Here is a 13,302-nt window from a genome sequence, read left to right as displayed (position 1 = left end):
TCATAGAAAAGTGAAGAAAAAAATGTAAAAGAAGAAAAACTTTCAAATCTTCAGAAATAGAAGACTTATTCTTAAAGTCTCAAATCAGAATATCTTACAAAGAAACAAGCTAAACTCAAATCTTATTTTCAGAATTAGAAATGAAATTAATCAGCAGTTCTTTTCTCAGTTAATAACTGATATTAAAGTTCAAAAATCAGTTATAGCTTCAATTGAGCTATTCTTCTTTGAAAACTCTATTATTCTGACTACAATGTCTGAATTCAGTTCAGAAGTTCTTATTCAGAATAAAAATCTCTGAAAATCAGCAGTAGAATCTTTATTAAATATAATAATTCTATCTGAGAGAGATGAAAAGTGAGACAAATTCATTCTTTATAATATTTCAGTTGAAATTTTTGACTGTGAAGAAGAAATACTACTTCTCAAAAATGAATTAGAAGAATATAACTCTATTCAACTGAGAAAAGAGTCTGTATAACTAAATTCAATTGAGTTCAGACAAAGCAGAAGAAATGCCTCTATTCTAGTATATACAAAGACACTTAAACAGTCAAAGATCTCTGAAGTAAGAGTAGCAGATTTGAAAATGAGAGTTCATGAATACAAAGACTCAAGAATGAATCTCAAAGCTTAAACACAGTGTTCAAACTGTCAAAGATATGAACACTTTATAATCTTCTATTTTAGAGACTTAAAATATGCATTCTGTATCAGAGATCATAAAACTAGTGAGTATAAATGTAAAATATGCTTAAAAAGAGATGAAATATGTCAACACACTCTGCTTAAATACTCTAATTGCAAAGAAAAACATGTATCTAGCTCAAAAGAATGTATGTTTACTTCAAGAACTCAAAAGAATTGAAGAAAAGATGAAGCTTAAAGCAAATTTAGAACTGAAGAGAATAGTCAAGTCAGTAAACTCACAACTGTAAGCTTAAAAAGAAGAAACTCTTAACTATCTAAATCTTCAAACTTTAATTCTTCAGCTAAATATAAACAGAATTTCAGTTCTTAAACTTCTATTAAGATTAGAGAATTGAGAAATAACTCTGATGATAAACTAGATATAATATAAGCAGTTAAGATTTCTACTTTTCAGAATAGTTATAATCTACTATCTGATAATAGTGATTAGATTCTACTCTACTCTCTTTTAATATGAATATACAATAAAAACAATAAAAAAAGTTTAAAAACTCTTTAAAAATCACATTTATTTAAAATAATATGAATAGAAACTCAAATTGCATTTATTCTTGTCTTCAAATTATATTTGAATAAAAAGTTGATTTTATACTGCTTTAGAAGCTGAATTTTGATGCTGAGTAAAAATATATCATTTCTTATTCAAGCTACTACTGCTTTATATCTTAAAAGTCTGAGATAAAGTCAAGAGTAGTGATCTATGAAAGAAAGAGATTAAGATATCAATTTAATCTAAGATTTAATATCATGTCTGATTCTGATATTCTGATGAGTGATATTATAGATAAAGAGAATAAGTTTGATACTATACAGCTTATAAATATCTATAATAAAAAGTTATTAAAGAAAAATAATAACATCTGAATAATTAATAGAGAGTTTCTGAACATAACTTTATCAAGAAACTCTATAATTATAGAAGATTTCAATACATATCATCTTTAATAAAATTCAGAATGTAAAAGAGCAGTAAGAGCTAATAATCTGATTAAATAAACTTTTAAACATTTAATAGATTTAGTTAACAAGTCTGATTAACAAACATTCTTTAGAAAAGACATGAAACAGATATCTATTATAGATCTAATCTTCATGTCATAAAATCTAATGAAAAAAAGACTTGTAAACTGATTTATTAATTCAAATGAGACATCAGAATCAGATTATGAGATTATTCAATTTAATATTAAACTGAGTAAGAAATAAATGAGTGAAAACTCTCTTCTCTTTAATCAGTTTAACTTTGAAAAAGCTGACTGAAAGACAGTTGAAGAAAGTATAAAACTATTAAAATCTGAAAGACAGAGTGAGCTATATTGAAATTCTGATCAAGATATCTCAAATGAAATGCTTAAGAATAGAGTGAAGCTCATTACATTTATTATTCTAATAAGTGTTAAAAATAATATTTCAAAGAGAAAGTCTTCTGAGTATTTAAAATCTTGATAAAATGAGAATATTATATTTAAAAGAAAACAATTGATTACTGCTAGAAGAGATTGAAAGAATAATATAATTTCTAATAAAGAGTTCAAAACTGTCAGAAATGAATATTTTTCAGATATTAAAAGAGCTAAAACAGACTGCTGAAATAAATTTCTTAAAGAAGCATAAGAAAAGAAAGTTTTTAAAGCTTTTAACTATACTAAAATAAGAAGTGTAGCAAAACTTTCAATCTTAGAATATGAGTTTCAGAATGAATCATATACAGCAAACTCTTTTAAGGAAAAATGTCAAGCTTTTATGAGAACTCTCTTTCAAAACTTATCAGATTCAGATTCAGAGAAAGAGAATATATCACTTCTTAACTATATTGACTGAGAATGGCTTGATCTTACTCAAGATGAATTAGAGTCAGCTATCTTCTCAAGTTCAGTTAAAACTGCTGCAGAGCCTGATTCAATTAATTACTTAATTATTTAAAATATATACTTCTACTTAAAGAATAAATATTTTGAGCTCTTTTTCAATCTCTTAAAAAATGAATATTATTCTGAATACTGAAGAGAAGTCACTGAAGTGATTCTTGCAAAACCTAATAGAAAAACTTCAATTCTTAAGTTATATAGAGTAATATCTCTATTAAACTGTCTAGAAAAGATTTTAGAAAAGATAATAGTTACTTAACTATCTTTTATAAGCTCTATCAGTAATTCTCTTTTATTCAGTGAATAAATAAGAGATAGAAAACAGTGTTCTGCAATTGACACTGTTCTCTCAGTTATTCATAATATTTAAATAACAAAGTATGAAGATCTGGTCTCAACTGCAGTTTTTATTAATATAAAAGAAGTATTTAATCATGTTTCAAAGTCAAAGTTAATTCAGACTTTGAAGATGTTAAAACTATCACTTTCTCTAATAAAATAAGTTAACTGTTTTATATCTAAAAGAATTATATAACTTTTCTTTGATAAAATGAAATAAGATAAAACTGAGATAAAAATAGAAGTACTGTAAGAATCTTCAATCTTACTCATTTTATTTGTAATATACACTGTATATCTATTCAAGAATAGAAATATGAGAATAGTGTGATCTTCAAGTTATATAAATAATATTGATCTAGTCTATAGCTCAAAAACTATTAAAGAGAATTTAAAAGTGATTGAAGAAGCTGTAAAAAAATCTTTGTTAGAGCAGATATTAATTAAATTCAATTTAATATAAATAAAACTGAGTTAATTCATTTCTTTTCTAGATTCAATGAGAAAGAACTATCTCTAACTCTTTTAAATAGAGAGATTAAACCCAGTGTAAATATCAAATGATTAGAAGTATGATTAAACTTCAAGTTGAATTTTAAATATTACATTCAACAAAGAACTGTCAAGATAGAAAGACTATTAAACAACATAATCAGACTATTAAATACAGAGAGAGATCTATTCTTTCAGACTATGAGACAGTTATATATAGTCTGTATTACAGCAGTAGCTGATTATAAAGTTCAAGTTTGATAAAATAATCAAGAGAATTTCACTGAACTCTTTCAAAGTCTGTAAAACAGAGTCTTGAGAAGAATTCTGAAAGCATTCAAATCATCTTCTATTAAAATAATGAAAATTGAAGCTTCAATTTCTTCTTCTGCTATTAGATTTGAAAAGATCTGTATAAACTATACTCTGAGAGTTATAAAGATGAGCTTAAATCATATAATCAGAGAAAGAGTCTCTTCTTTATTTTCATTAATTAACTCTGGAAATGAACTGAATTAGAATAGATTTCTTGATTAAAATGAAAATAATTCTTCAAAGAAAATGTCTTCTCAACTGTACAGACTATACTCTCTGATTAAAAATCAATTTTCTTCTTTAAATGTTGAAAAAGTTGATTATAAGAAGTTATCTCTCTGAAGAGAAAAGCTTGAATCTCTTATAGACTTATAAATAAGTAAACTATCTAAAGAGAAAGAGTATAAACAGCATTTGAAGAGAATTTCTACAATCAATATAAAAGACTCTATTCTGATTTATTCAGATAACTCAAAAAATGAGAATTTGAATAGATTAGATATAGACATTGCTTATACTAAAGATAATATCAATTTTATCTCAGATTTCTGAAATTTAGACTGTGAATCTGAAGTCTTTGATGCTGAACTATTTATAATAGTGAAAGCTTTCAAACTCATTAAAATAAAATCTTATAAAAGAGGAAATAGTTTGAAAGAGATATGAATATTCTCTGATAGTCAAGCTGCTTTAAAAAGACTTAGAAATAGTCAGATTTATAATAATCAAATGAATCTTGAACTGATCTTAAACTCTGGTTTGAAAATTCAAAAGAGAAGAACATTAAAGCTGATAATTCATCTACACTGAGTTCCTGCTCATATGAATATTTATGATAATGAATTGACTGATTCAGCTGTAAAAAAGAATGCAGAATTAAGCAGATCTATTCAAAAAATTATGTCCTGATCTTTTATAAGGAGAAAAATAACAGAATCTTGTTTAAATAAGTGAAATAAAAGCTGGCAGAAATAAAAGAAGAGTATACATTATTCAAGATTTGAAACAAAACTCAAGTGAAAATCTTGTTCAATTAAATGTAAAAAGAAAATATTCTCATCTATAATACAGCTGAAACTAGAACATGGCTATTTCAAATCTTATATACAAAGATTTGATGATAGATTTAACTCAATAGAATACTCATTCTGCAATGCAAATGAGAATTCTGAGTATATTGTAATACACTGTGCATTATACAATAGTCTCAGAGCCAGATTGAAAGAGAAGTATGATCTAAATCAATTAAATATGAGATTCTTATTCTCAACTGAGACAGAAATTAAATACTTAATAGACTTTCTATTAGAAACTCAAGCAGCTACAAGAAAATAGCTAAATTCAGAAATATCTGAATATGAAGAGGAGGAAATCAATCAGATATAGTCTGTTAAAACAGCTATATACTATCTTTTAATAATTTATTTTGTTACAGTCTCTCTTTACTTTATCTTTTCCTTTCAATTCCTTTCTATCTATCTATTTAATATGTCTATCTTTAAGACTGTGTTCTCTTTTCCTTTGTCATGATATTGTCAAATGATTTCAAAGTATCAGAAGATGTTAAAACACTGTAATTTGTAAACAGTTTTTGTATTCTGAGCTGAAATTTTCTGATTTTGCATATCCGAAATTGATGAATGTATAATAGTTAACTTTACAGATATAGGAAAAACCCTGAGAACTAAAAGTTCTCAGATAGATGTCATAGTCTCTGACTGTATACATCTATAATTGAAGAATAATAATAATATAACAGACACTCAGAAGCAGTTATCTGAATCATGAATAATCTTTATAAAAGAAGTCTCAGAGAACTTATTAACTACTTATAAAACATCATTCTCTGCATCTGTGACAGAAAAATTCTTCAAACTTATGAATAAACTAATCTCAATGAAGAACATTCTTGAGCATCTCTTACAGAATTAAGCTATTTTTCTACAAGAAATACTTACTATCTGTAAACACTCTCAAACTGAGTTTCTAGACATAATCTTCAGAGATATCTATAAATTAAAAAGAAACTTTCTTAAGTTATAATTACTTAAAATCACTTACTGAATCACAATCTATAAAAGCTTTTATAAGTTTGTATTTGAAATTGACTTACAAGCCTGACTGTGTGATATAAAAGATGAAGAAGCTGTTATCTATGTAATAACAGATCTCTACTACACTGAAGTCAAGAACTGACTGAATTATCTAGAAAATAATTACAAGAGATTCTACTAATCTATTCTCAAGATCTATCTAGAGAATAAGTTAAGAGACTCTGCAAGCTGAATAAAGAATATCTGAATTATAATCATTAATATTAGAAAAAGAGATAAGAAATCTGATAAAGACTACTCACAGCACTTTATAAAATTATGATATGAATTAAGATCTGTGAAAACAGAGTTCTGAAATAAGACCTGAATAATGATATTTATGAAGAGACTGAATAAAAACATGTAGAACAAGCTTATTAAGTAAGACTCTAAGTTTTTAACTCTGAAGAAACTGATAACTCTTATTCATCACTTATAGATTACTGTGAGAGTCATAGATCTGTAGAGAGTGAATCACTGACTGATCTCATGAGAATTAAAATAACAGAGAACAGATTTATCAGAAAAAGATGATAAAATATAAAGAGATTCACATCTGACTGCTAAGTAGAGAGAAAGAGCTTTATAAGCTCTCATAAATAGAGTGTATAACAGAGAGATTAAGAAAAAGAGTCTCTGCTTTATCTATTCTAAATCAGAACATCTTCACACAAACTGTTCAGATAAATTAAAATAGAAATTTGAGAAGTTACAGACAGAGTCAGTAACAGTCTTTTTAAAGATCTTAAAGCTGACATCTGAATCTGTTACTCTCTCTATGAAAATGCTTACTTATAGAGAGAGACTGCATCACAGTACTGCTACTCTGTAAGTATAAAAAGTATTAATAAACTCAGAATCTCAGATCACTGTAGTATCTCTAAAGCTTGTAAAGTAAATGAGCTGAGTGATGAAAACTGAGAATCTGCTCTTATAATAAGTAGAGTATGAGAACTCAGATTTGAGAGTTGAGAGACTTATAAGAATCATCTTTGAATTGCAAGATCTCTTCAGAATCTGAAGAAGATTTACAGAAACTGTGATTATCATAGATATTATAGATAACATATACTTAAGACTTGTATAACTTTAAAGACATAATTTATACATAGCTATCTATGAGTCAGGTTTATACTTCTGATCAGTGTTGACAGACTTACTTACAGAGATAGAATCAGTTAATACTGCAGAGTTGATTAGAGAAGACAAACTTATCTATATAATAACTTTATAAATATCTGAGAACTTCACAGTTATAAAAACTGAGTTTCAGATATCAGAGAAATATTAAGATCTTATAGAGATATTCAGCTCAGTAAAGACAGCTGAGCTTTCTTCTTATTATAAGAAGAATCTGATAATAGATTTAATAGAAGAGTAGAAACTCTTCTGAGAACTAATCTATAAGCTCTTTTATTATAAGACAGAGATCTTGCAGATCTATATAAAGAAGAATCTGAAGAATAACTTTATCTGATCTTCACAGATCTTCACAGAAGCCTCTGTAATATTTATAAAGAAGAAGAATAAAGATCTCAGATTGTATGTAAACTACTGTGATCTGAACTTCAAGATAATAAAGAGTTACTACTCTCTGTCTCTGATTAAGAATGTAATCAACTGTCTCACAGAAGCTGTTATATTCATATAACTGAATGTAATTAATACATATATATGACTATAAATATAGTGTGAGAATAAATAAAAGACTGTCTTCAGAACTACACTGAGATTGTTTAAATATCTAGTAATATCTTTTGATTTAACTAATATCTTTACAGTATTTCAGTCTTTTATTAATAAAACACTTCATACAGATCTGAATATCTTTGTGATAATATATCTGTATAATGTAATGATGTACTCTGTGAAGAAGAAAGAACACACTGAGCATATATAAAGTATATTAAAGATCTTAGATGAGACAGAACTGTATATTAAGCTTGTAAAGTATAACTTCAGTACTCATTGAATTAATTTCCTAGAATATATAATTACTACAGATGATATTCAGATGAAATCTTCATAAGTTAAGATTATTCTATCATGACTGAAGTTAACTAGTATTCATAAGATTCAGATCTTTCTGAGCTTTATGAATTTCTATAGATGATTTATCTTTGCATTTATAAGAATCTTCTTAGTTCTTACAGACATGCTGAAGAGTGAAAACAAGAAGAAGTCATTCTATGAATGAAGAATGAAAAGATTGTTAAGAAGAAAGAACTATAAGAACTTTCTTATCTCAGAAGCTCACAGAGTCTTTATAAGATTAAAATAGATATTTACAGATACAGTGATACTGTTTCACTTTAATCTCTTACTCTTAATCAGATTGAAGACAGATGTCTTCTTCTTTATAATTTCAGAAATAGTCTTATAACTACAGTTAAATAAGAACTGAGTTTCAGTGATCTTTTTTTCACAGAAGATGCAATTCACAGAGATTAACTATGACATTTATAATCAGAAGCTTCTTATAATAGTGAAATTCTTTCATCACTGATATCACTACTTTGAGAATCTTATAACAGTGATTACTGTTAAAACTGATTATAACAGCTTATAATAGTTTACTTCAATCAAGAAACTCTTGTAGTAGTAGATTTACTGAGCTCAGAGACTGAGTGAGTTCTGATTCAAGATAGAATATATCAAGAGAACTAAGAACTCAGCAGACAAACACTCTCACAGATCAGACTATATTAAGAAGATTAGAATGACAGATATAGAGAGACTAGAGAAGATAGAAAAGCTTTATAAGATATTTAAACTGAGTATTATAAAGAGATTAACTGAAGAGTCTCTCAATTCTCTATAAGAGAAGAAGAAAGAGAGAGAGAAAAAGTCTGTATAACTACTCTCTATAACACTGAGAGTCAACACTTTGAGAATCTTTACAAGAATTCTTGAAGAGAGTATCTATAATCTGAAGAGTTTATAAGCTTTGAGAAATACTGTAGAAGATCTGATACAAGAGAAAATAGAGTATAAGTCTTTATAAAATCTTCTATTCAGATTATCTGAACTATAACTGAAGAATGAATATACTCAGTATATTTAAAAACTACTCACAGCAGAGATCAACTCTGCAGAAATAAAGAATTAAAGAAACTTAAATAATCTTTTATAAAGAGAGAGCTGAATTTATATATCTGTGAATAAGTTTCTATGTATAAAACTGATTAAAAGATATCATAACTCTTCTCTAGTGAGTTATTTTATAGATACTAGAACTCATAAGTTGCTTATAAGAAAATACTTCTGACTGAAAATACAAGAACTTATGAAGAAGATAGTGAATTTTTATACTATTTATCAGAGTTTATAAATAGTGTAATTCAGATTATATGAAGAACTTACTTCTCTACTCATTCTATAGAAATCTTGAGAATAGCTAGAAATAAATACTCTTATAAGCCTCTCTGAAAGTAAGAATATATATAATATCTGTTTTAACAGTGTGCTGATAATAGTGAATTACTTCATTAAGATAATACACTTTATACTCATCTATAAGAACTTAAAGTCAAAGAATTTGACTTATATCTTTATTCACAATGTGATTCAGTTACATGAATTGTCTGTGAATATTATCTCAGATAAAGAATTAATTTTTGTAGAGAAGTTCTGATCTGATCTGATAATTATACTGAAGATCTTATAAAATCTAAGCACAGCTTTTTATCAATAGACAGATAGTCAGATAAAACATCTAATAAGTATATTAAAACAGTATCTGCAGTGCTTTGTCAATTATAATCAGAATGACTGAGTATATTGATTATTACTTACAGAGTTTATATACAATAACTCAAAGTATGTCAGTATAGATAAAACTCTCTTTAAGATGCTCACTGAGACTTATCTGCAGATGATGTTGATAAACTTATAAGAGTACACTATAAAGTGTGATAATATCTATGAACAGACTGAGAGAATTCAGAATATTCAGAAGAAAGCTTATAAATTCTTAAGAAAGACTTAAAAGTATTAGAAGAGATACTATGACTCTAAGCATATTATAAAGAGTTTCAGAAAAGATAATAGAGTCTGACTGAGTCTAGAAAACATTACTATGTGAAGATCTAGTAAGAAGCTGAATCTCTTATGAATAGAGTCTTATAAGATTATAAAGAAAGTTAGTTTACAGTTCTACAGATTGAAACTATCATCTGAGTTACAGATATATAATATTTTTCATGTCTCTTTACTTCACAAATATAAGAAATTCTTAGAAGAGAATTCTGTAACTCATCACTCTGTTCACAAAGTACTAGAGAGTAAAAGAGAATATCAGATTAAAGAGATTATTAACTCAGAGAAGTGAGATCATGAGCTCTGATTTAAGATTCAGTGATAAGAGTATTCTGATAAGATGAATAAGTTCACTTGAGAATTATCTGAGCAGATAAGATATCTGTAGAAGCTGAGACATAACTTTCACACTGTAAATTCTGATAAGTCAGAATAATGTGATCTTCACTAAGAATCTGATTATAATAAAGATATTAACACTGTCATTTATAAACTCTAGTCTACAAGATGATGAGTTTCTACTGAAATGAACAGTTCACAGTGTATACAAAGAGAAGAAGAAATCATATTCTTATTAAAGCTAAAAAAAAAAAAAAAAAAAAAAAGAAAATAAGAAAACAGAAACAGGGCTGTGAACACAATTTAGAGACTAATAAAGAAAAAATAAAGATAACTCACACTCATATTCTCAACACTTATAACACTTAATTCTCTCACAACTATTAATTTCTCTCTTCAAAGAAGTAGAGAGTATTATATCTGTGATACAGACAATTATTACATTTGATATAAAGACTGCTAGAAATACACAGACTTCAGAAAAGCTAAACATCAGAGTGTACATAGTTGTAACAGAGTCTTGAAAGCTGACTGTCTATATATGTGATCAGATATTTCTTACAAAGCTGTGTTTACTTTCTCAGTTATGCTGAAGTATTCAGTCTGAAAATAATTGAGATGTGAAGAGAGAGCTCATCTGCTCAGATCAACTTCTGTCACAAATTCATAGTATTTACATTGTCTTGATTACTCAGATTTTATAAGTACTCAGAAATTCATCTCTTATTAATAATGAAAATGTGAAAATGCACTGCAGTGTAAGAATTATTGATAGAGAATCTAGATATATTCATATATATCTGATCAGAGATTGTGCAGATAGAGAAGAGATAATTGTAGATCTGCAGAGCTACAGAAGACACTGACAACACTGAGAGCTTTGTAAGAACTATTAGCTAGAATCTGTAAGAAATTACTTACAGAGAGACTTATAGTAAAAAGCAGAACTGCACTGCTTGAAGTCAGAGACTGATCTGAGAAAGATATGAAATTAATTATTGATCTGAAGATTAAGTGCAGTGACAGAGCTGAGAAGAATAAAGATACTGTTATAAGTGATAATATCCCTGCTTCATCAGCTGATAAAAAGTAATCAGAGAAGTTACAGAAATGCTTATAAGAAGCTCAGCAGCAGTTAGACATTATTTATAAAGATATTGAAATTAAAAAAATTTTTATTCTTAAGAAGTTCTTAAATCAATATATAAATATTGTCAGAAACACTCTCTCTCTGTTATCTGAGTGAAAACACTTCACAGATAAATAAGAATACTCACAGTTTATAAAGATAAGAGCTGTTACAGAAAAAGAGAAAAGAAGATGAAATTTTATAAATAGATCTGAAATATTTATACTACTCTAGAGAGGTTTGCTTATACTATGAGTGATTCTGTAGAACAGTCAGATCACTCTAGTAAATAAAGAGTAATTATGAATTATAGATCTGAATCTTTCTATATAATTATAAAGAGTAATTACAGATTATGAATATCTTAATTCTATAATTCTACAGAGTTGATGAAAGAATGAAAAATTTCTCACAATTCTACAGTGTTAAAGAACAATGATTCATAAGAATGAGTGAAAGATTAACTCACAAATGCTTCTCTTTAATAAGAATGATCTCACAGAGAGTGATTTATCTGTGAGATGAATCTGTGTAATAATTACATAAGAATTTCATGAGAATGATTAAGAGTCAATCAGAACTCTTCTATATAAAAGATGTGAGATAAATCTGTATAATAGTCAGAGAAGAATCTGTAGATTACAAAGAATCTTATAGAATAAGAAACTGAGTGACAGACTCTTTTCTCTTTATAGTAACAAGAGATTTTTCCTTACTAAGGTTTTTTATAGATGTAAAGAATTTTTAGTGAGTATCACTGCAGTGCTGAGCTGATTCTATAAAGTCACTCAGTGAAAGACTTCATGAATAAAGTCTTAGAGAGGAAGAGATATGTAAGAAATCTCACTTCTCACAGATTCTTTATCTCTATTTCTATCTCTTATGTAATCAATAGAGTTAGTGGCTCTTGACTACACACAACTATATAGACTGAAGTTTACAAATACTATTCATAACTCAGCTTGAATGCTATTATATATTTAATCTCTACATTTTATCTTTCTATCATGAATACTTCTAGTAGTTAACAGTACATATCACGCCAAGCTGCAAACACTTAAATAATCGCCTGCGAGCACTTATTCTTACACTTCTGACAAGATAATAATATTACAAATCTATCTCTCTTATGAGATTTAGAAGTGAATCACAGTATCAAGTTGAAAAAGAGAAATAATAAGAACTCTGAATTATTATGAAACTCTCTTTATAATATGTTCTGAGATGAACTTCTTCTTCTTTGAAAGATACTCAATAATCTGTTGAATAAAGAATTTATATATATTAGTAACTCTTCTGCTACAGTCTCTATTCTCTTTATAAAGAAATCAGATGAAGAACTTCAGTTCTGTGTGAATTATTGTGAATTGAATAGATTAATAAAGAAGAACTGTTATTCTTTATCTCTTATCAATAAAACTCTAGCTTATATCAGACAAGCTCAATAATTTATAAAGTTAGATATTATTACTATGTTTCATAAGATCTGTATCACTGAAGAAGATGAGTGACTTATAACATTCTGAACATAATATAATCTCTTTGAATGAGTAGTCACACTCTTTGAACTGACTAATACTCTCAGTATATTTCAGAAGTATATCAACTGAGCACTCTGAGACTTTCTTAATAAATTTATATCTGCATATCTTGATAACATTCTCATCTTCACTGATGAATTCAGAAAAGAATATCAAGAATATGTGTAAAAGATATTACAATGACTACAGAAAGCAGAACTGTCAATAGACATAGACAAGTATGATTTTAAGATTAAAAGTATAAAATATCTAGACTTTATCATAGACACTGATAAGAGAATCTGAATGAATTCTGAGAAAGTCTCTGCTATTCTTGAATGAGAGACTCTGTGTACTGTGAAAGATGTACAAAGCTTCATTGAATTTACTAACTTCTATCAGTGATTTATATGAAACTTCTTAGATATTATAAGATCACTTACAGAACTCACTAAGAA

General features: G+C 27.2%; 1 protein-coding gene across 1 annotated transcript; it reads left to right on the top strand.

Moving 5' to 3' along the window:
- Window positions 1-660: 660 nt before the first annotated feature.
- On the top strand, window positions 661-836 carry BDBG_17774 (uncharacterized protein; the record flags this gene model as incomplete). Its single annotated transcript, XM_031725424.1, has 1 exon — window positions 661-836. A coding segment is annotated over one exon (175 nt), but the record flags the coding sequence as incomplete, so codon positions are not given.
- Window positions 837-13,302: the final 12,466 nt, after the last annotated feature.

Source organism: Blastomyces gilchristii, assembly GCF_000003855.2.
Source record: "Blastomyces gilchristii SLH14081 genomic scaffold supercont1.24, whole genome shotgun sequence".
Taxonomy (NCBI): Eukaryota; Fungi; Ascomycota; class Eurotiomycetes; order Onygenales; family Ajellomycetaceae; genus Blastomyces; species Blastomyces gilchristii.
The sequence above is the reverse complement of the archived record's forward strand: the minus strand, read 5'-3'. Positions and strand labels throughout refer to the sequence as shown.